The 25,096-nt window shown below is 42.2% G+C and overlaps 1 protein-coding gene across 1 annotated transcript in view; it reads left to right on the forward strand.

Annotated features, from left to right (window-relative positions):
- The window catches only part of HMCN1 (hemicentin 1), a 335,320-nt gene that overhangs the window by 139,545 nt on the left and 170,679 nt on the right, over positions 1-25,096 (forward strand). The window contains exons 12-20 of the mRNA XM_074961138.1: positions 9,301-9,442; positions 9,848-9,975; positions 13,452-13,565; positions 14,812-14,970; positions 15,887-16,081; positions 16,856-16,954; positions 19,310-19,437; positions 21,726-21,870; positions 23,383-23,495. Coding sequence (XP_074817239.1) covers positions 9,301-9,442; positions 9,848-9,975; positions 13,452-13,565; positions 14,812-14,970; positions 15,887-16,081; positions 16,856-16,954; positions 19,310-19,437; positions 21,726-21,870; positions 23,383-23,495 — 1,223 coding nt within the window. The remainder of the gene's footprint in view (positions 1-9,300; positions 9,443-9,847; positions 9,976-13,451; positions 13,566-14,811; positions 14,971-15,886; positions 16,082-16,855; positions 16,955-19,309; positions 19,438-21,725; positions 21,871-23,382; positions 23,496-25,096) is intronic.

Genomic DNA, 25,096 nt, shown 5'->3' on the forward strand with positions numbered 1-25,096 from the left:
ATGGCTCTGCAATCACATCTGCCAACTCCTTTAGCGCCCTTGGATGCAGCGCATGGACTTGTGCTCATCCAGCTTTTCTAAATAGTCCTGAACCACTTCTTTCTGCACAGAGGGCTGGTCACCTCCTCCCCATGCTGTGCTGCCCAGTGCAGTAGTCTGGGAGCTGACCTTGTTCGTGAAGACAGTGGCAAAAAAAGCATTGAGTACATTAGCTTTTTCCACATCCTCTGTCACTAGGTTGCCTCCCTCATTCAGTAAGGGGCCCACACTTTCCTTGACCTTCTTCTTGTTGCTAACACATCTGTAGAAATCCTTCTAGTTACTCTTAACATCCCTTGCAGGCCATATGAATTCTGTACCACCCGCACAACTCACAACTTCACACAATGCACAGTCAACCTGTGGAATTCAAAGCTGTGGGATGTTGTGAAGGCCAAAAATATAGTTAGGTTAAAAAAAATTAGATAGGTTCATAGAGGATAGAATACTGGGACATGGCCAGGAAGACATTCCTAAAGTGAGATGTCTAGTAAATGCAGAAGATTTGAGAAGTGCATATAAAATTAAAATAAAGGAGGACTGATCATATTTATAATCCATGGACAAGGATAGGCCAGCTACTCTCCTCTCAGATGCCATTACACATTACCATACAGTGACCCAAAAATGAGGCAGAATTTGGTCTTTCCTTGCTGTGACATTAGGGTTAGAGCATGCCCTGGTGCCTCATGTTGTTCTGTATAGCAGCCCATAGCTAATTCAGGAATCTGTTTAGGCTTTGGACGAACCACCTCTCCTCGTCCAGGATGGTGGTTAGTACAATGTGGGTGTTTGTATGGGGAAAGACATAGAAAAGAGGAGGATAGAAGACGTAATCCTCAGGGTTCTGAGAGGGCCTTAGGGGAATAATGGTTAATATGGGGCACTTTTATGTTAATGTTCCCATGATGCCCCTTCTTGCAAAAAATACATTCAATTTTCAACAATAAATATGCGGTGCATCTTCCATGTTTCAGAGAAGGAGAACTATTCCCTAAGATTGTACTTTTCTTTTAATTAAGTGCATGCAATTGTGGCCAATACAATCAATGTGGCTACTTGATAAAGAAGTCTTCTGCATGTATCTAATAAATATTATTTATTGATTTTGATACATACTTTAACAAGTCTATTCTTCAGACCTGTCATTGCAACAGTAGCTGAACTGTGTTTGTGTGCCTTATTTTTACACAGCTGTTTTCATCTATAAAAGAAAAGGAGTACTTGTGGCACCTTAGAGACTAACCAATTTATTTGAGCATAAGCTTTCGTGAGCTACAGCTCACTTCATCAAATGCATTTTCATCTAGTTCACAATCCAAAAATGTGAAATACTACAATGAATATTTAATATGAAACCACAGAAAATCCAGTGCATATTGGTGAAATACGATCTAAGCTAATACAAGTCAGATGAGAAGTAAAGATTTCTTTTGAAAATATATTGACTGTGTATGTGCATATGCATAAAGATAATCTTTCCTAGTAATGGATCCAATCTGGATTCTGTGCCAGAATTGACTTCAAAGTGGAAATACCAGGGGGAATGCACAGTATCATCCTGACTCCATCCTTCCTTTTCTCTCAGCAACATATATGTTAATATTTGTTGCAAGCAGGTTTTGATCTTATTGTAGTTTTTTCGCATGTGCATTCATGACACTAACATACTGCAGATGTTCAAAAAATTGAAGATCAAAATTGTGTGCCTCCATCCTGGCACTTACAAATGCAGAATTAAAGATCTTTTAACAAATCGATGGCCATACAGAACTTCACAAGCATCCCTCTATTGCATGCTTTGACCACATAGCGCTTCATGGTTATAAGTGGAGATGATTCTTCTGATCCAAAAGTACAGAGCCCTGCCACTTAAATTAAGATATATGACATGCACTTGCTCACATCTGAAAATAGACTATTAAACTAAAGCCCATTAAAGTTAATTGGGACTCTTTCCCAGTGGGAATTGGATCAGGCCTATAGAGAGTAGCCAGTACACGGTGGCTCTGATCATGGTACCTGATCCATGCTATCTGATCCATGTAGACAGATACCAATGTCCCTGTGAAATCCTCTTGAAGATAATGGGGCTCTCGCTTGGTTGCAGGTAGGCCAGATTGCAAGGACTGAGATTTGCCTAGTTAGTGTGGTCAGTATGTTGAAGTGAATTTTGCAAAAATCACACCCTGTCAGCAAAATTTGCAAAATGTTTATGCAAGTCACTAAAACTATTGCCTTGTTGTGTGATAGCTTTTGATTTGGACACAATTAAATGGTTGTACTTGTTTATCTTTGTTTATGCATTGCTGTGTGAAGAATTTAAATCGCATGCCTTTCCAAAGAATTGTTGTTTGAGACAGTGAAGAGACAACAAAGAATTACTGAATGTCTAAGAAAAGAACAGGAGTACTTGTCGCACCTTAGAGACTAACAAATTTATTAGAGAATAAGCTTTCGTGGGCTACAGCCCACTTCATCGGATGTATAGAATGGAACATATATATATATATATATATACACACACATATAGATAAGTTGGAAGTTACCATACAAACTGTGAGAGGCTAATTAGTTAAGATGAGTTATTATCAGCAGGAGAAAAAACTTTTGTAGTGATAATCAAGACGGCCCATTTAGACAGTTGACAAGAAGGTGTGAGGATACTTAACTTAAGGAAATAGATTCAATATGTGTAATGACCCAGCCATTCCCTGTCTCTATTCAAACCCAAGTTAATGGTATCTAGTTTGCATATTAATTCAAGCTCAGCAGTTTCTCGTTGGAGTCTGTTTTTGAAGCTTTTCTGTTTCAAAATTGCCACCCTTAAATCTTTTACTGAGTGGCTAGAGAGGTTGAAGTGTTCTCCTACCGGTTTTTGAATGTTATGATTCCTGATGTCAGATTTGTGTCCATTTATTCTTTTGCGTAGAGACTGTCCGGTTTGGCCAATGTACATGGCAGAGGGGCATTTCTGGCACATGATGGCATATATCACATTGGTAGATGTGCAGGTGAACGAGTCCCTGATGGCGTGGCTAATGTGATTAGGTCCTATGATGCATCCGATGAAGTGAGCTGTAGCTCACGAAAGCTCATGCTCAAATAAAATTGGTTAGTCTCTAAGGTGCCACAAGTACTCCTTTTCTTTTGGCGAATACAGACTAACACGGCTGTTACTCTGGGTCCTATGATGGTGTCACTTGAATAAATACGTGGACAGAGTTGGCATCGGGCTTTGTTGCAAGGATAGGTTCCTGGGTTAGTGTTTTTGTTGTGTGATGTGTGGTTCCTGGAGAGTAATCAGGGGCTCGTTCACTTGCACATCTACCAACAAATACTCACCAGCAACCACACAACACTAATTAGGGAATTAGTGATATATAGAGCTGCGTGAGCCTGCCCCTGCCTGGGTCACATCACATGGAGGTGACGCCCCCACCTCTGCTCCCACTGGCATAATCTTGTATGCTGTCTCCTCCTCTCATTTTCACTGGACAAAAGCCTCTTCTGGACAGGACGAGTGCTCTGCAAAACTAGGATTGTTGGCTTTAAGACAGACGAATGGCCTTCCTAGGTCTGTCTCAGATTGTGCCTCCCAGTAACCTGATTCTGTTGCCTGACTTCTGCTCTGACCACTAGGTCAGATAGCCCACATCCTAGTCATGACAGTGTTCTTATATCCATTCTATAGATGGTTAAACTGAAGAACTGGGAGGTTTAAACTGAAGAACGGTGAGGTTAAGACCAAAACATTAATAAACGAGACCATAGGTTCATGACCAAAAATTCATAGGAATTTGCATAACTACATTGATGTCGCAAAAAGAAAAGGAGTACTTGTGGCACCTTAGAGACTAACCAATTTATTTGAGCATAAGCTTTCGTGAGCTACAGCTCACTTCATCGGATGCATAAAGTGGAAAATACAGTGAGGATGTTTTTATACACACAGACCATGAAAAAATGGGTGTTTATCACTACAAAAGGTTTTCTCTCCCCCAACCCCACTCTCCTGCTGGTAATAGCTTATCTAAAGTGATTTTTCATGGTCTGTGTGTATAAAAACATCCTCACTGTATTTTCCACTTTATGCATCCGATGAAGTGAGCTGTAGCTCACGAAAGCTTATGCTCAAATAAATTGGTTAGTCTCTAAGGTGCCACAAGGTGTCTTTTTGCGAATACAGACTAACACGGCGGTTACTCTGAAACCTACATTGATGTCCACATTTACTGAAACTTTGCATGTAAATCAGTTGCTGCCCTAACTAGTTCCTTGCTCTGTACATGCAAATGTGGCGGTTGCCTTTGGAAATGTAACTGTGCATGCATTTTTGCTTTTGGACCTTAGAGCTCTGTCAAGTGTCACACAATGAGTCATTGATAGAGTCGGACACAGTCCTGAAGTCCTGAATACAATTCCTCTGCTATGACCACTAGACAACACAATTTTAATGCAGGCTTCTGGTAAAGTATGTGCTGATGTTCCCACTAACTAAACTTCAAAAATACTTTTAGAAACCCTTGGGGGAATTTATTGTGGCATCTCTGATGTTTGCAAACAATAAAGCTTCTGGTATCACTGGTGATGGTATGAACTTGCCTGCTCTGCAGGATTAGCGAGACTTAGTTGGCTAATGTTTACAATCCAAGTTGGTTAAGGAATCTCATCAGCCCATTGCAGGTACAGACTCTGTGTTAACTCAAATGTGAGTCTGGCTTGACTAATAGTGCTTATGCCCTTCCCAACCTGTATTGCCCCAAATGTGTAACTTTCTTGATAGACCTTTCTATGTAAAAGTCATACCATTACTAAGGAGACTGCCATGGACTTGCAATTTGTGTAACTGTGAGCAATTTATTTAATTTTTCTTTACCTTGTTTTCTCCATTTGTAAAATAGAGACAATAATACCATCCTCTTTAAAGTGTATTGACATCTATGCAAGAAAAGTGTTATATAAGTGCTGCCTTATTATTTGTTAAAAAATACTGCTGAAAATAGCCAGTGATTTGCAAAAATGTATCAAAGAGGGCTTTATTGCAGTGTTTAGTGTTATAAACCTATATGAACTGTAATAACTTTGATCAGTTGGTACTTTGTCTGGGTATAACCCTAAGTGATTACCCTATAAGCTGTACTCCGATTCAGAAGATAGAAACTATCATGTATTTATCTTGCAATAACATAGGGCTTGTCTTTACTGCTGCACTAAATCGGCACTGCTGCAGCATGTCTGGTGAAGACCGCTTACACTGACGGCAGAGCACTCTCCTGTCAAGATAAATTACTCCACCTAAACAAGAGGTGGAAGCTATGTTGGCTGGAGAGCTTTTCCTGCCAACATAGTGTGGTGTAGACATCGCTTTAAGTCAATGTAAGTTATTGTTAGCCGATGGCCAAGGATGTTTGGTGAGGTGCCAGCTATGCCCGTTTATACCATCCGTGACTTTAACCGCTAGGACGCACTGTCCCTTCGCGGCGGGCAGCCCGGGCTAGGCTGACGGATGCCCCAAGGTCCTAAACACCCGTGACTTTAACTGCTAGAGCTCAGAGCTCCTTCGCAGCAGGCAGTCAACACTGACTGACAGGTGCCCCAATGGCAGCACTAAGAGCCTCTCCACACCCGTGACTTTAACTGCTAGAGCTCAGGGCTCCTTCGCAGAGGGCAGTCAGGATTGACTGACAGGCGCCCCGAGAGTTTGCCCTGTGGAGGCGGCACAACTCAACGCTAGGCTCTTAGTACTCTCACCTAATGGCCAGGCTTTATAGCCAAAACGGCTGAGGTTCTTTAATTGTGTTGGCTGCTTTACAGTAAACCAGAGAAACAAGTCAGGCTTATGCACAAATGGTTACCAAAATTTATTAAACTAGATTCTAATCATGTGGTTACAAAATTGCTAGTGCCTACTTATTTAAATGTAGAGATGTTACACACACAAACAAGTTACAAAACTGAAGCCACAATCCCAAAGAAAGAAAACAAAGTATAGAGCTCTATTTCAAAATATGTGTACACTAAAGATAGGAGATCAGGTGTGGGTGCTTCTTACCCTCCTTGCATCTCTCGATTCCAGCGGTGCCAAGCCAGGATCGGTCTCTCAATTCCGCGGAAAGACGAATAAGGGACAAGGCTTAGGGACCCTCTTAGCTGCAGAAGCCTTGGGAGGCTGTCACTTATCTGACCAGCAGATAGATAGTGAAAAGCACTCAAAAATCATGGTGCTGTAGGTCCCCTACTTATACCTCTGTACTCCTTTATTCTCTTTCTCCTTTCTTATGCCAAATTGGGGCTGGTCTGTCTGGGCGACGCCAGCTCTCGCAAGAGTAGTTTACACTTGCAAGGGAGAGAAACAATAAGTTTCGACTACTGGACATTCCTTTTATTAGGGTAAATATTTTCCCACCTAGGATGTTGGTGTGTGTGCATCATGCTATTTAGTAGGGGCTAAGAGCCATGTCTGTCACAGCGCCTCTGCCTGCTGTGAGCCTAATCGTTGTATATGTTCCCAGAGGCACATTGTAGCAGCACACCTGTGCTTTTCACAGCTTCAAAGGCTGTGCTGGAATTTATGTTAAGTGCCCTGTTTTGGCTCCCGTGTGTTCCCAGCAATGCTGGTCGGGGGGGGGGGGGGGCTGGCTGTCTGGCTACAGTTATGTCACTTAGGGTGGTGTTTTTTTCACACCCCGGAGGGACATAACTTACATCAACTTAAGTGGTAGTGTAGACAAGCCCATAATAAAGACATTGGCACAAAATAACATTTGCCATGTAGTTAACTAATTGGATGACCACGTACTATGAATAAAGAGGGTTTACATGTTGTTTCTGCCCTGCAACAATGTGTAGTGAACTACTTCTCTTTTCTAGAAAAAAGTATAGACTGGTCCTGATAAGTGTTAAGGAAAGATTGGATGCAGGCGTAAATCCCTCAAGAAAGAAGAATGTGAAATTTACAGGAAAAAAATTCATCCTGTAAATTGATTCTTTTCACATCATCTGAAACTAATTGTGGAGGGATCTCCAGTGACTAAACTAGGAAGAGTTATGCTGTTAATCATGCAGTCATCCTAACCTTATTTCCACTATGCTTAGCTGCTTATCCCGCACACAAATGCACAGTTCATATTAGCATTGTGATAATATTTTACATATTTTTCTTCCCTCAACGAATAAAATAAAATATGCAATACACTCGGTCTTATTTGACAGCCTTTCCCATCGAAGCAGATACAGGCCCCCCCGATATATGTGTGGCCATATATGGCCACCTTTACTCTCTGAAGGTGAAGGAAGGGGAGAGTATACATATTGATGTATCACACTGTATTTTACCTGTAAATTACATCTCTTCTTGACAAGTTCTTATATGTGTTAAAAGAAAAATTAAGCTGTGGCAAATACTGGGACTGTGAGAATGCTGCTATCAGTCGCCCATGCTAATTAGGTAGCCTGTGACCATCCCAGCTTGAACTTGGAGTCCCAGATTAGTTTTTTAAAATCGTTTTGCTGCTGCTGTTTGTTGCACTGTTACTTTAATGTCAGCAATAATGTATGTATATTTTCCAGCAGAAGTGCAGATTTTACCCCACCCTCTCCCAAGGGATGATGTCATCACACCTGTGTGCTGCACATTTATTTACCCTGTGACCCTTAACAGTCTGTAGCTTGGCTTTAGTTGCAGAGTGACTCTCTTAGCAGTATGCATCCTGGTCTTTGTAACTTGACTCTTTAAGTCCACTTTCCCCTTAATACACTGAACAGTTAGGGTTAGGCAGTTTGGGTAATTGGTGGTAGCCAGCAAGAAGAATAGCCATCTGTTAGAAGGACGTGTATTAAAACTCAAATGGTACCCGACTGGCACCAATTGTAAAGACAGATGCAGTTAATGCAGTTGTAACACAGGCTGCAGCAATGGAGGCAAATGCTGCTAATCCAAAAGTGGGTTGTGGTGGTGAAACAAATGCAACATTACTGTAGAAGGCATTAACGAGAATCAGTCTTTACTCCTGAAAGATTCTTCTCCTTCTGATAATCCATCAGCTGCTGCTGATTCTCCCCTAAAAGTGCATGAAGGCACGTGAGGCTGTGTTGTAAAAGGAGCACATTCGTCACTTGCCATAATCAACTGGATTGATAGTCTAGGGCATTGTTGAGCAGCTTCATGGACTCTGATCAGTCTCTTCCCCTAGAGAACCCATTATTACACTATGGGTATCAACACCACAGAAGCAGACTGGCTCCACAATGACTGATGATGATTTCATTTAAAAATAGTATATTTCAAGTCTGTATTTAATTTTGTCACCCAGGATTAAATTCATCCCTGTAGAGAGGGCTGCCAGAAAGCCTGTGAGCTGCCTAAATGCTGCTTACACCCTGCTGGTCCTTTGCTCCCGCATCCCTAAGTAGTCAAGTGGTGTTATCCTGAACTCATTGGCATTTTAGTCTTCAAGGATTTTTAATAGTTTTTTGTTAAGTCTCCCTTCCTGTGGATTCCCACTCCATGAGTTTCATGCTGACATCTGGGTTGGAACAAACATACAGCTGACGCAACTAAGTTTTGCTTGGTTTGGAGCTGAAGCCATTAAAACTACAGTTTCTCATCGTTTCCACCCAAAAGTAATAAATTGGCACAACTTGCTCATAACTCAGCCCAGGTTTGTGAGCCTTGGTGAATCTTTTTGGTAAATCTGGCTCAGGTTTTGGGTTGTAACAACACTCAAAACCATGTGAAATTGGCACCCACTGCATTTGAGATTTGGACAGTCACATTTTAAAACAAATTGAAATGTGGGTTTATTTTCTGTTTGTAACCTAAATACCATCTTTAATACTACTTTTTCATCTAGCCATGCATGTCTCCTGCCAAGGATTGGGGTTGGGTAATTGGGAAGGGAGGTGTCTACAAGAAGACCTCTCTAGTTTAAGTAGTATGTAATATGAAACATTTTGAGAAACAATCTAAATAAAAGGGATTCTATAAATATATAATCACAATTTATACTTTTGAGTAGCATCTGCTGCTTTGTTACTCTTTTCATGCAGCTCTGAGAATCATCAATAGTATTAAAAAAGAGGCAATGGGATGGGGGCGGGATTCTGGTCAGTCCTTTCTTAGTGGTGTTTTCCATCATAAGAATGTGTCTGAAGAGTGTATAGAGTAATTTATTATCAAGGTTTTCGGTAAATGGCTGCAAACCTGATCATCATAAAAGTCAAGCTGATGTTTCAATATTATTATTTTATTTTTAACAGAACCACCCAAAGTTGTCGTATCACCTAAGAATCAGTCTTTTACAGAAGGCTCTGAGGTGTCTATAATGTGTTCTGCAACAGGTTATCCAAAGCCAAAGATAGTCTGGACACACAATGACATGTTTATCATGGGATCAGACAGGTATGGTAATGGTCTTTCCCTCTTTTCTATTTGAGGAGGGTAGTGTTCAGGAATTAGCATTGAAGAATTATGAAATGTTCTGAATTAAAGTTTCCTACCAACCTCAAAGGCCTGTGAGACGTGTAAATAGTGCTTGGGGGAAAAAAAGAAGTTGGGTAAACTCCAAAATCTGGCCCTTTAATCTCAGTTTTCTCATCTGTAAAATGGAAATATTATGATTACCCCATTTCACAAGGATATTGCAAGACTTAATCGGATGATGCTTCCAAAGCACTTTGAGATGCTCTGATGGAAGTTACTACTTATACAAAACACATGCATATATGAAAACCATCCACACACACACTGCTGCCACAACAATGACTACTGAATTTTGTTAATACCCTTTTTTTCCTCCCTCCCCAGGTATAGTTTGAGTCCAGAAGGCACCTTGATAATCAAAAAGGCCATTCCAAAAGACTCAGGACTTTATGGTTGTTTGGCCAGTAACTCAGCTGGGACAGAGAGACAGACTTCTACCCTCACATACATTGGCAAGTATAGAAAGAAACAATGAAGTGACATTAAAAAAGAAACAGATGATCTGAGTGGAAAAGTTGAATAATATTGATAGAACTGTTCAGAACATTTCTAATAAAATAAAGTTTCCAATAAAAAAAATCCTGAAAAATGTTTAAAAAAATTCCTGTTTTCTAACCAGCTGTAAATATTGATAATGTTAAAGGTGGTGGTAGTTGTTACTGTTTATTCATTTAAGGCTCTCTTGTTTATTTTAATTCTAATTTTACAGTGAGAAATAATGTTAAAAAATTAGATCTGCAGTGAGCAGTGCTACCTGCCAGTGAACATAGGAGACAAATGGGCCTCAACTGACCTCTCTTTTTCTTTATCCCTCCCACTGGATAACTTTAATCTATTCTTATCCCATCACCCTTCATATTAGGCCAGCTCTCTGGTGCATGCATTACTCCTGGGGGAATTCTGCGCCCCTGCGCATGCGCAGAATTTATGTCCCCAGCAGATTTCTTTGATTCCCTGCAGAAAAGTGACTTTCTGATGGGGAAGCCACAAGAGCGGTCATGCGATCCTCCCTAGCAGTATTTTTCAGGTGCCCAGGGCAGCTGGCAGAGGTAAATAACTATGGGGCAGGACTGGGGAAGACCCAGCTGATGGTTCCTACCCTGTACCGGGCTCAGCTGCTAGTCTCAGCTGGGCAGGAGGGGACTTAGTCTTCCCCTACATGGCTTCCGGGGCTGGGTCAGACCCACCCGAGTTTCCTGCACCCATCACTCCTCAGCTGCAGAGGGAGGGATCACTGTACAGGGAGCTGCTCCCCCATCTGCCAACCCATGCATCCAAACCCTCCCACAGAGCCTCACTCCCCCTGTACCTGGACCACCCCGATGAGCCACCTGCACCTGGATCCCCATCCCACCGAGCCCCAGTCAGCTGCACCTGGATCCCTACCCCACTGAGCCCTACTCCCCCAGCATCCAGACCCCCCCACCAGCTTTATGCCCCCCCCAGACCACCACCCCCCAGCTGATCCCCAACCATCTTCACCTGGATCCCCCTGCAGCATCCCACTACCATTGCACCCAGAACCACTGTTATACCAATAAAATAAAAACCAGCAGGATCTTATTAAAGGAGAAAGGCAAAATACCACATTTATTGTGAATACAGAAAGAATCATAGTAACCAGTTAGTTATAACTATAACATTCCATTCAATCTCATATTTATTCATACATTCATTCACACACACACACACACACACACACACACACACACACACACACACACACACACGGTTCTTCTGCAAGGTTGTTATCATAGTTACCAGCTTTAGAGTTGCTCATGCCAAGCCACTGGCCAGGTGGCCTGGACATGAGGAGGGAGCAGGGCCTCGTCAGATGCATATCTGATGCTCCTGGAAGTTGGTTTGCAGAATCAGACCCCAAAGTTCTCACTTTCTAGAGTCCATTTTTATAGGAATTTCTTCCTATGCCAGTCTATGGGAATTGCTTCATCATGCTGTTGCTGAATCAATCAGCAGATGTCACATTCCTGACGGCTCCGTGCTGCCAGATGTTATCTTGTTCTTTGGTTCTCCCATTCTTGAGGCTGTTGGGTGGATTCCAGTCTGCCCTCCGGGGGTCCTCTGGTTATTTCCACTTGACGCCTTCTTCAGCCGATGGACACTGGATTCTTAGGCTGGCACCTCCCTGATCATTCAGTTATTATCCACACCAAGCATCTATCCACATACATCCTCTATCTCTATTTTAATCACAATTGTTAACAAAGCGAGATGAATACAACAAAAGGGTGGGGAGTCTCTGGGTGCTGTTTCTATTGTTACAGAGTATTGCTTTGAGTCTCTCTCTGTGAGAGTAGTTGTTGTTACAAAGAATTGCTTTGAGAACAGACTCTGTCTTAGAATGTACTAACACAATTAGCAGCTTGCAAGTTTCACACATAGAGGAAGAGAAACAGTACCAAAAACCAAGAGACCTCTTAATTAGTAATACCCTGGAATTTAAACTAAGGGGAATCAAACTCATTTGTGATTTTAATACAGAACTTCTTTAATATGATCCAACACCACTCAGCAAGCACCTGTGCAGCCAGATCCCTCTGTACCCAGATTCCCCACTGAGCCACCCGCACCCAGATTGCCCCCCACAGAACCCCCACCTGGATCACCCCACACTAAGCCCCTCCACACTTGGACCCTGGCAGGCTGAGCCTGCCTGCACCTGGCACAGGGGGGCAGGGCCCTGGGGTGTTTCTGGGGCAGGCCCGGTCCTTGTGCTGTGTCAGTGTAGCAAAGTGATGACTCACTGAAACAGCGCCTCCTGCTAGTCATCCTGGGAATTAGCTCTCCAGCATACAGAGCACCTCCTTCTGCCAGTGGCTCCCAGACCCCGGTGCCCTTTACCTCAGGGTTCTGCCCCCAGCAGAAACCCAGTCTGGGTGTCCCCTCCCAGGGGAACCCCCAACCCTCTAGCCCCACCTTGCCTCAATGGCTACTGCCAGTCATCATCTATCCCCCCACTCACTGCAGTCTATAAACCACTCATCAATGGCAAGGGGGTTAGGGCCAGCTGCCTCTGCCTAACCCCAGACTGTACCTCTGCAGCCCCAGTACCTTCTTTAGGCCTTGCAGAAGACCTGCAGCCTGGGGAGTTACCAGGCTGGAGTGCCCCAGCTCCTCTTGCCTTTCCCCAGCACTACTCTATCTCACATACCCTTCTCTCCAGGGCTAGAGAGAGACTGACTCTTTTAGCTCCTGGCCCCCAGCCCTCTTATCAGGGCCAGCTGGGCCCTGATTGAGCTGGCTGCAGCTATGGCTGCTTCCCCACTCAACCCAGCTTGGCTGCTTTTAACCCCTGCCTATCGGAGTGGGGCAGTTGCCCCACTACAGTCAGGGTTGGGTGCAGCCTCACAGCTGACTCCGTGTCCCTGGGGGAGCTGCTGATGGATTTCCCACCTCTGTGCAGCCAGTGGCCTGTGCTCCCCAATGCCATGTTGGAGCTTCCACATTTATTTGACAAATAAAATTTGCAGAATTTTTAATTTTTTGGTGCAGAATGCCCTCAGGAGTAATAATGTATGTGTTTGTAGTACACTGAGCACAGTGGGCCTCTGAGCACTACGGTATTGCACCTATTTAATATTGGGAAGTAGACATCGAGAGAGAGTCTCTGAATCTTTCCAGATCCTCTGGATATTCAAATCCTCTCATTTCTTATTTCTCACTCCTTAATATTCCACTCACCTTTCAGTTATCCTGCCATTCCAATTTCTTTATTCTCCCCATTTCCCTCGATATTTTGCAGTTTACCTAAGATTCTCAAGCTTGACCAGCTTTAGTTAAAATATTCTGTCTAATGTCCATGTAACAAGAGGAAATTGGAGACCATCCTAACTTAAGTCACAAATATTTAAAGTAAACATGCTTTGTTTACTTGAAAAAAAACTCTAATATTTTTCCTTTTTTCCAGAGAGTCCAAAGTTGACTGTAGTTCACAGTGAAATTCTAGTTGCCCTTGGAGACACGACTGTAATGGAATGTAAAACCACTGGGGTCCCACCTCCTCAAGTTAAATGGTTTAAAGGTGCATTTCTTCCATCCATCTGGGTCTATTTTGCTTGGTTGGTTTATTTACTGAACAATATCTTACTCAATTACTTTGATTTGTGACTTAATAGTGCTAAAAGCTGGTTTACTATTGAAGTGGTGACTAAACCATGAGGTTCTAATTTTGGAGATACAGCACTAGACCTCTAGGGTCTGATATATTACACTCTGTTTTACTCTTTTAACTCCATGGACTTTGTGAAGTTACACCAATGTAAAATGAGTGTAACAGCGTGGTGAGTCGAATCTTGTGTCTTCTAAATAATGGCCTTCCTATTTTGTAGAATGTTTAGATATATGTGACTAAAATCTCAAATGCATTTTTTTATGCTTGGTAATTGAATAACTCCTCCAACCCGCTCAAAAAGCACAAGGAGCTCTTTACTTCTCCTGCCATCAAAATTTTAGAGACCCCCACTTATGGAGTGGAAGGACAGGGGGGAGGGATAGCTCAGTGGTTTGAGCGTTGGCCTGCTAAACCCAGGGTTATGAGTTCAATCCTTGAGGGGGCCATTTAGGGATCTGGGGCAAAAATTGGGGCTTGGTCCTGCTTTGAGCAGGGGGTTGGACTAGGTGACCTCCTGAGGTTCCTTCCAACCCTGATATTCTATGACACTGCGGGGGCACAACTCAGAAAGTCATCATAGAGCTACATGAGGTTCTCCCTCACCCTCTGAAACTGAGCCTGAACTCCCAGAAAAAAGGGTTTATTGTTCCATGCACAAAGGTGTAAACTATTGAAATAGGCTGAATACTAGAAAAGACTTCAATTAAACATCTGGAATCCCAATAGCCCTGGTACATAAGAATTGCCCTAAAAGATCAGGCAGATGCACCCTCTGGTACATGTTTCTGTCTCTGATAGTGGTCAGTACCAGATGCTTCAGCAGAAGGTGCAAAAAACTCACAATGGATTATTCTGGGATAACCTGCCCATAAGGAAAGTCTCTTCCTTACACCCATCAGTTAGAGGTTGGCTTATTCACTGAAGAAAGAGGCTTTTTAGCTCTTCTTTTAAAAAGTGATTTTATTCAGTCTAATGTAATGGCGGATGTTCTCATTTTCTGATGAATGGAAGCCAATGTATTTATCTGTGGTGCATAATTAAATACAATCATACAATGATGTAATCTCAAATTGGGAATGAAAGGGGTATTTCTTTCATAGGAAACAGTTATGGAAATACTGTGTTATTTCATGCTATCTTTTTTATCTGGACCTAGGTGACCTAGAGTTGAGGGCGTCGATGTTTCTTCTTATTGACTCTCATCGGGGTCTTTTGAAGATCCAGGAAACGCAGGATCTGGATGCTGGTGATTATACTTGTGTGGCTAGCAATGATGCAGGAAGAGCATCTGGCAAGATAACTTTAGATGTTGGTTGTAAGTATCCTGTATTTAAGTTCATTAACTGCTCATGATTTAAATGTTTCCATTTCCTGACATTGGAAAGACTCACAATTAGAAACCTAGGCTTCACATTAACTTAACCTGTGCTTATTAGTGTAGGGTTGTGCAGATCACTTAACCTTTCACTCTGTCAATAACACCAAACTCCATTCCTCTTTCATCTCCTTTCAAAAATGTCTTGTGCCTTCTTCCATGCAGCTCTGTATACTTGGAATACTCTCCAGTGTAGTTCATCAAGCCAGCTCCCTTGCCTCATTCAAATCCTTCCTACAACTTTCCCTCCTCCTCACATCTTTTTACAAAGCTCATGAAAAGTGAAGAGAGGGGAGAAACATTGCCTTTTTTTTAAAGCTGTGCAAGCATGAAGTTGTGCACATGCCACACTGACCCGAATAACCACACAACATTATTGTCACTCTTGTCCTTCCTCTCCTCTTTCTCCAACCCTTTTTGGTCTGACAATGACACTGACTTGTTGCATCATGTTGAATATTGGCCCCAGTTCTGTAAGTTACTCTGTGGAGACAGATCTTTGTGTCTGTATGGAGTCCTGCTTTTGTCAGAGAGGCTCTTTGCTAGTGTAGAGGTCCTCTCATGCAGTGTAACTTATAGGGCCAAGGTCTTAATCTGTAAGCTCATTTGAACAGAATTGGATCTGTTCTTATTTCAGTGAGGTGCCTAGAATATTGTTGAGTACCCCCAAAATAAATAAATGATGATGCAAAACTGCAGTTACAAGGTTTTGCTAAATTTAGAACTTGCTATTTAGGTATTACATGCTGTATGATGGAACATATATTTGAAATTGTAGTTTAACTTAAACTGCAAAGGAAATACTAATGCCATGTTACTTCTCTGTTTTATGTTCTGTGTACTCTATCTCTTCCAGCTCTCCCAGTTTTCACACAGGAACCTAGTGATGAATCTGTGGATATTGGATCAAATGTGACATTGCCTTGCTATGTTCAGGGTTACCCAGAACCAAAGATTAAATGGAGACGGCTGGATGGCGCCCCTCTTTTCTCCAGACCCTTTGCAGTTAGTTCCATCAGTCAGCTCAGAACGGGTGCCCTGTCTATTAACAGTAGGTAGACAAAAATCTATAAAGACAAGATCATAAAATATATACTGTACAAAATGTATTTATCAAAGTTACTGTAATACTCTACTATTCATTTTGCCTTTAACAATGTCAGTTTTTAGTACAGACTATATCCATTAGACACCAAAATTCCACTGGCATTCTGGTGGTAGGGCTGAATGTACTTCAGTTACCATTTGAATCTCTTTGTATTTGACTGAGAATAATGTCAGTGCCACAGAAGTACAGTGTTTGGGGTAAGATAAAAATTTGGGTCCTGGCCAATTGTTGAGACTAAAGATTCCATGGAATCTTCGCAAGAGAAGAGGATGTTAAGTCCATTGTTTGTGTCAAGTGCTAGTTTGGGTAGCTATTGTACATTCTGCCTGCTGTTTCTTCTTGCAGCTTCAGTTGGCTATTGTATTCTTCACCTCCTGTTCTAAACAGTTGTGCAGTATTATTCTGTGGTGTTAAACAGCTGCCTTGTTCCCTCCCAGACATAGCTATATTCTTAGGTGGGTGAAGTGATTCCAGTAGGTATACTGTTTGTAAATTGCATTAAAATCCTTTGGGATGAAAAGCAGTATGTATATACATAATGCGTTATTCTTCTTAAAGTTCTCTTACATGGACATTGCTTCTCTCCATTGTGGCCAGTGACAAGGAATGGTCAAGTAAAATTATATTAAAAGTGAAATATTTTTGCATTGCAACTTTTAGTGCAAAACAGTTTAAGACAATGCAATCTAGTCCTTTTTTAATTTAATTTGTTTTTAGATTTGTGGGTCAGTGATGAGGGAACTTACATCTGTGAAGCTGAAAACCAGTTTGGAAAGATCCAGTCACAGCCAGCCACAATAACAGTAACAGGACTGGGTAAGGCGGGTTAACATCTCAATCTAACCTAGCAAAAGGATTGACTGATAGAGGTTCTATAGCTGTAATATATCTGACCACTCTTTCTTTGGATATGAGCCCAAACCAGATACCTTGAATTGAAACACCCCCAAATTCTGATGGTATTTGAAATCTGATCCTAGAATTGAATCTGAACTTAGCAAATACTCCCTTTGTTTATATTGGGGTGAACAAAAATCCTGAATGTGAATACTTCTGAACTTTGGGGTGTGGGAATTCCAGACTTGAATTAAGTGCCATGAACCCATTTCTAATTTCCATCTATTGCCAATAATTTTATTTTTATATAAGAATTAATTAATAAAAAAGTTAATTTCTTCTGTGTCCAAAATAGAAGAATCAGTTTTTTAAAATTAGAACTAACTGTATATTATGAATACAATTTTATTTAAAATTAGAAATAATAAGACTAATTCTGTGCTGATTTACATCCAGTGCAGACACTTGAGTTCATTGGGGCTGCACAGTGGGTAAGCCAGTGCAGAATCTGGACCTTAGTAAGAACTATTCGTGTCCAAGAGTATAATTTATTTTCATACAAATGTGTTCAGAAGTTTTGGGCCTGTTCCTTTTCCCAAAACTCCCCTTAGATTAAATAAGAGCAGGATTAGGCCCTTGGTTATGTCCTGATGGCCTTAAGCTTCTATACTGAGTTCAACACCTTAAGGGACCCTAAGTAGGATTTTCAAAAGTGATTGAAGTGGCCCACCACTGTTCCCATTGAAGGCAATGGTAGAACTGCCATTAACTTTAATGCGAGCAGAGCTTTTGAAAATCCCACCCAAAACTTGTAACCTGGTCTACAAATCTTCATGCATAGTTTCATACACATAATCATTTGACAGAATTCATAATTTGTAAGAAAATAGGATGTGTACTTGCAAATCAGACTTGTGTGTATATGTACACACCTATACTAACTGAAATAGGAATATCTACATGGAACAGTATAAACCAAAATCATTGAGTTTTGCACATTAGAACATTTTTTTATATTTTGACTTGATGCAAGACTTGAATTAGTTCCAACTATACTTAATTAAATGGATCTTCAAAAAGGTACTTATCCTTAGTTTTGTTTTATCCTCCTCCTCTTAGGAAAGTTTGTTAAAGGCAGAAAAATCTTCATCATGAAAACGTTTTGTGGTGGGGAGTGGGAGAGGTTTCCTGCCATAATTTATCTTAAAAACTGAAGGTAGCAGGGAGAGTGCTCAAGGCAACTTCATGATAAAATTGGAGTATAAGAAATCTCTCTGATTTAAGAAGACAGTGAATGTACAGTTTGTACAAGAGTTATCTTTAAGTAACTGGTTTTATCGTAGAGAGTGGGTAATGAAAATAATTAGACATAATGCTGTGAAATGTGTACGTTTGTATGAGGAAGTGAGTGGGGGTCCATCTATGCATCCAGTAAAGTGTTTATTATCTTGGACCACATGTCAGGAATCTTTACATTCATAGCAAGCAGCATTTTATAAACAGTGAGTTTTTGACCTATCTAAACGTTCTGTTTAATCTCCGCTATTTCAAGGTCACTTTAAAAAACAAACAAACAAGTGAAGCTGTTTATGAACTGGTATGCAATCTGTTAGATGTTTATTGGCATCCAGAACTTTCTGTCGGGCTATGGACCTTTCCCATGAGACCTAATAGCTTGTGCTCAGAAGGGAAGTCACCTCCTGGTCATGGCTGTTGTGAGCCTACCTATTTCTATTCCTAGAAATTCTGCTACCAACAAGAAATAAAAAAATATTTTGACTTTACATCAATAGGATTTTTGAGTGTACAGGAAATACAGTGTCAAGCCCAAAGGGAATATATATATTTTTTAGAGCTTTGAATGGACAATCTCTGAACTATGTTGACTGACTGTTTGCTCCAACCCCTGCACTGATGGTCTCTTCACTTCAGCTTCACTTCACATCTGCCTCTCATGCTTTCCTCCTTTTTCTCTTCTCTCCTGTGCTGTGTCCCCATTGTCCTCATGCCTTCATTGTCCCCCTCCCTTCCCTCATCTTTACATTTAGCTAGTTGTCTCTTCACTAACCCCCATGCCACCCCCCGCCCAAGTATATCTTGGCACTAACATGACATTTGCTGGCCATCACGTTGTTCACTCTGCCTTTCCTCTAGCCTTTGTCTGTCTTGTATATTTAAATTGTAAGGTCTTCTGTGTTTTTACAGTAGCTAGCGCAATGGGGCTCCATTCTTGGTTGGTCCTTAGGCACTATGGTAAATCATAATGATAGTAAGGAGTATTTCATTTTCTGCAAGCACATAGAAATGTCTAAATATCTATTTTTTAAATTCAAGTTGCACCTCTAATTGGAATGAGCCCAGCAGTAGCCAATGTAATTGAAGGACAGCAGCTTACTTTGCCTTGTGTACTGCTGGCTGGAAACCCAATTCCAGGGCGGAGATGGATTAAAAATGATATGGTGGTAAGAGAATCTTTTTTTATTTGTATGTATAGTCTTGCAGTTTCAGATTTCCTGAGGGAGAAAATATGCATTTAACATTTTAAGGCATGATATAAACTTAGCACAGTGTAATATAGCTACTGTTCTTAAGCAATTAATTTTTTTGTGTGGGAGAAGAAAAGTTGTAAATAAAAGATTGCAGCAAATAATTGGTATTTCATCACTGAAGAAAGTGATCACATGAGAGTTCCATGTAAGAAATATATCTGTCAACATTCAGGTTTGCTAGCCTGAGACTCCAGTTGATAGGAACAGAAATTACAATCCATAAAGGGGCAATCCTGGTGGAGACTCATCAGTCAATCATGTGAGAAACAGGCCCTTGGGTTCATTCCCTGATTCCTTGTCAAGGTTTCCAGCTGGGATAGTTCCTTCTGCCCTTGTGGGTATTCTCCCCAGGGGACGCGGCTGGACCCGCATTCTGCCCACACGGGTTTCTCCCTCAGTCGTCATTTCTTCCACAGCGGACTGTCTTGGACCTTGTTGCCCTCCCTGAGGCTCTTGTAGTTCCTGGGGGTAGGGCAAGAAGAGCCCCTTGGTGGGTGCTTTCACCTTGGCTAGCCTTCACCTCTCGTTGTCTCGGACTCCTGGCCCATCTGATTTCCTCTTGGCAGCCCTGGCAGGCTGTCAGCAGCTATGTAGTTTTCCATTAAGCTGACCACTTCAGCCAAGGTCTCCAGTTGGTGCTTCAGGACCCATCCTTGTCCCCCAATGGGGAGTTTTGGGTGAATTGCCCCACCAGAATGAGTTCGGCAACCTGCTCCCCCATCCAGGTTTCCAGTTTTAGCCGGCACCAGCAGTGCACCCGCAATCTTTGGGCCACCATGTGGGGCTGGACTGCCGACGGATACTTCTCTTCCTGAAAGCAATGATGGTGCATCTCCTCTGAGGTATCAAAGTAATGAAGGATGGTTGCCTTGACTCTGGGGTAATGCTGGATGGTTGTTGGGTCGAGCCCCCAGTAGGCAGCCAGGGCAGATCTGGTCAGACGAGGGGCCAACAAGATGCCCCTATGCTCCAGGGCCCATGGGAGTGCTACTGCTACCTGATCAAAGGTGGTAAGGAACGTCTCCAGGAGGTCAACATTTTTGTAAGCTTCACGGGAATTTGTGTGGCCAGCAGGGTGGGGTCCCTTCTGATGAATCCCATGGAGACAGGAAAAAGGACAGTATTTGTTCTACTCAGCATTGCTGCTGCTTCTGTGATTGTACTGCTAGGTCTCTAGTTAACCATTGCACCATCTGCGGCTGCTGTTGGAAGGCCAGCTGCTGTTGTTGCTATTGCTTCCGGTTTTCTGTAGCCAGTTTTGATAATTTATCCAGATCCGTATTTTTTTAAACAAAGTCCCATCTCCTTATACCAGAGCAGATCAGTCTACCCATATTCTCCTCCAGTTGTCATGAATCTCTCATGGTAGTGCGTCCCCTTGACACTCCATGGGGAGTGCACTCACATGAGTCCAATTACTCCACCTTACCCCAGTGCGTGCTATGGGACATCTTTTTAGCAGGCAGGTGGTCACCTTCCAGCCAGAGCCTCTCAATTGTCTCATCCACTCTCTGTGTCCACCTAACAGCCTGTAGTTAGCAAAACGAGTTAAGCAAAAGAAAGACAAAGAAAAAACTGTGAACAGCTCCCTCCAGGATATGGGACTCTCTTTCTTCAGAGGGGCTCTGGGGGAATCAATGTCTGCCTCAGTGTTCAGTGGGCTCCAGTGCCAGCCTCAGTTCTTCTCCCCTTCAACTCGGGTCCTTCACCCTCTTTCTGTGAGGGCAGCGGCTCTGTAGGCTGTCTGTCCTCTCTCCAGGGCTGCTGATGCTTAACAGTCTGTTTCCTTCCCATGGTTGCCCCCATCCAAGTCGAGTTCCCTCTTTTTACCTCTCCAGTCCTGGCACAATTTGCAAAGGTGAAAGGCCACTCCAGCCCAAAGCAGCTCCTTGACCCCTTCCATGCTATTGAGCCTGGTCACAAGCACCCATTAGCATTAACTGGGAAGCATGTTATGTATGTGTACTATGGTATAGAGTAAATACTCTCTTTCTGACTCCAGCACTCAATATTAGGTGCCTTATTTGATGGTACTGAAATCCTATTCAAAATATATTTCATGTGACAAGTGAAGGAAAGTTCTTTTATATTAACATGATTTTGAAAAAAAGTCCTGAGTTATTAAACCAAAGCCAAATACTTAGGGCTACAATACAAGTGTGTATTTTCCATAGTTAAAACTTACCTTCCTCTTTCTCCAGTTGGTCCCAAATCCCTATGTTAATGTTCGCAGTGACGGGAGTCTGCACCTTGAAAGAGTGCGGCTGCAGGATGGAGGGGAATATACCTGCATGGCAAGTAATGTAGCTGGGACAAACAACAAAACTACCACCGTCAGTGTATTTGGTAAGGGAAATCGTCTGAGGGCTTCCATTTGTTTGCAAAATAAGGTTGCGCTTTTTGGAAGCAGTAGCTTGTGGAGAGAACTTTCTTAAATTTAAAATTACAATAATACCTCAAATTTATTGGGCGCAATGGAGTTACACTGTGGAGTAATGCAGTGGAGAATCAGGACCCTGCATATAATGTAGTTAAATGATCAAGCCTGCCCCTTTTGAAAAAGAGGACAAAAAAGACTTCTGACATCCTTAAAAATCTTCCTATTTAATTGTCTACAAGTGATGGGTTTTGCAGTCTCCCTTACTTTATTAGCAAAACAGAGACACGAGTGGGAGTTTACTGAAGTACTTTGCCAAGTGCTGTCAAAGAGGTTACATAACTGTTAAAAGGGAGCGCAACTCATGAGAGTACAGTGCTTAAAAATAAATTGTTTGGCAAAGCTGCATTTTTAATACCATCAAAAATGGCAGTTTCTCACTCATAGTGAAATGAATGTTTGCACTGTAGTGACCCTGTAGTGTCATGGTCTAAAATTCTTACATGTTAAATTAATTAAGGGAGACATATTTTAAATTTCACTGAGAATGCTGGAACATCCTTTTCAGTACAAAACTGAGCACTATACATGTCATTATTAGCCAGTGCTTTGCAACTGTTTTGAGTTTGGCAAACTCTCTCTTGTGAGCAGCTTTTTGGGAAGATTTTTCAGATCTTGGGAACATGAGGTGGGGTGAAAAAGTTGGTATGTGTTGTTAAAGAGTCTAGGATATATGGGTAGGATAGTCTAGGAATATGAAGCCTTTTTGTCTCTGTCACTAAATAGGAATCAGGCCAGTTTGACAGTGAACTGAAGTCTTTATTATCTCTTGGATGTTTGGGGTCTGTGAGAAATGATTTGGCGTTCTCAGTCAAGTTGCTGCAAAAGCCAGTCCATTCCCTACAAGACTTTTACTAGCATTTTTAACAACTAAAGATTGAATGAGCATGGTGAGTGACCTACCTCTTGCCCTTGGGCCTGGAGTGGTCTGTCCTAGAGAAGTTCCCTACTGATGGCAGTGGGTTCATCAGCAGATACGCTGCATCCATTTTCACTGCAAGTGCAGACGAGAACAAATCGTGTCCAGCACCATTTCAGAAAACCTTGCTTAAAACCTTCTTGGAGGATGTCCTAACCATGGCTTTCTGAAATGATGCTGAACATAGTCTGTCATGGTTTTACACATTCTAAAATTGTGTGCACCCAAACTAGTATTTAACCTGTTGTTGACACTCATTGTCAGCATCAGGTAATTTTTGTACTATAGACCACACCTTAGGGGTGGGTAGCGTCAAGTCAGTGTTGAGTCATTGAGGGCAGAGTGAAATTTCCCAATTCCCTATTCTAATAGGTATTTTCAAGGTCCGCTTTATGTAGATTGAATCTTCTTTGCTGAATAGCAGTTGATTGTGTACAGAATACAGTGTGATAATTATACCATGGTTTAAAATATGTATCTGTGTGTATGTATATCTTTTTAGTTCTACCTATCATTCAGCATGGACAGCAGATATTCAGTACAATTGAAGGAATCCCAGTAACATTACCGTGCAAAGCAAGTGGAGTTCCTAAGCCATCCATCGTCTGGTCCAAGGTAACTTCTAAACTTTGAGCTGTTTATGTTAAAAGATGAACTGGACACATGATTTAGCTATAACAGGAGCTATGTACAATGAAGGCAGCCAAAACCCTCTCTGCTAAGGGACCTAGAAAACACTGTTTATTCATATCTGCTTCTGTTTTTCCAAGCAGTACTGTCTGGCTGCAACACATTCACACACTTTGAAAGGCTAGAAAGATTTTATTAGTTATCTCTGGATCCTTTTTTTTTAAAGCCTTGGAAATGTTAATATAATTATTGTGATTTGAAAAATTAGGGATGGGCAAACTGCCATAGATTGAGAGTTCATTTTGGAAGCTTATTTAAAGTGAATTTCTGCTCTGAAAAGTGAGTATGTAATAATGGCTTCTTCAGGGCACATTATGTAACTGATTGGAACTCAGTAAACAATTCTGTTCATGGTGCTCAAGAAGGAATAGAGTCCAGTTCAGTCTCTCTCAACTGTGTTGGCTTTACAGGGCTAAAGGTAGTAAAAAAGCAATAAAAGCTTATTTTTGTCATTAAAGTTATTAAATATGATTCTTGATGCACATAGGGAGCAGACCTTTTGAGTAAGAAGGTGCCTTTTTAGTCTTATTTCAGATTAGAATGACAATTTAAGACATGTGTGACAGGGTCAGGCCAGATGGCTATAGGAGAGTAATAGAAGGCAGATGTATTAGCCCCAGGTTAAGTAGATCCCTTTTTCCTGGGTAAGGTAACAGGGAAGGTTTTTTTTTGTTTTGTTTTGTTTTTGAAACAGAAAAAAATTTTTATTGTGACAATTACAAGAATTATCAAGAACCAAATCAAAGTATGCAACAAAACAACGCAAACAGAAGGTATAACACAGCAGCTTTCAGGAGGGAGAAAGTGTTCAGGCTAGCCTGGGCCCAGAGCGGGGGGCTTGGTCTTCCACCCTCCTGATTTACCTGGTGGCCTAGAGCGGGGGGGCTTCCTCGACACTCGTGGTCTTCCACCCTCTCGAGTTACCTAGTGCCGCGCCCAGTGTCACCGATTATCCCCCCCCTGAGAGTGCCCGGCAAGATGGGCACGGCTGCGGGGTGGGCAGTTTGGGGGTGGGGGGGTAGACACCCACGTATTATAGGGCCCTCCTAGCAAAGGGTTAGACGGAGGGAACCGGATGGGGTCACCGAGCAGAGAACCCCGGACAGCGCCCACCGCTTTTCAAAGGTGTCAAGGGAGTCGGTGGACGCCGCCCAGAGGAACTCCGCCCGGATACGTGAATGTACTGAGGATAGGAAAAAGGCCCTACAATCGCAGGACGTTTCATGGGCCAACCTCCTCTCTCTGGTTTTATAAATGGCTGTTTTTGCCAAAGCTAGGAGGAGGTTAACCAGGAGATCCCGCGACTTTGTGGGGCCGTGGATGGGGAGTGTATAGATAAAGAGGTGGGGAGAAAAATGAAGCCAAAAGCGCAACAGAATATTTGTGAGGAGCCGAAAAAGGGGCTGCAATCTGGCACACTCTAAATAGACGTGCGCCAGGGTTTCCCTCACATTACAAAAAGGGCAGGTATCCGGGATGGAAGTAAACCGTGTCAAAAACACGCCCGTGCTCACAGCTCCGTGAAG

This window comes from Natator depressus, chromosome 8 (genome assembly GCF_965152275.1).
Source record: "Natator depressus isolate rNatDep1 chromosome 8, rNatDep2.hap1, whole genome shotgun sequence".
In the NCBI taxonomy this organism is placed as follows: domain Eukaryota; kingdom Metazoa; phylum Chordata; order Testudines; family Cheloniidae; genus Natator; species Natator depressus.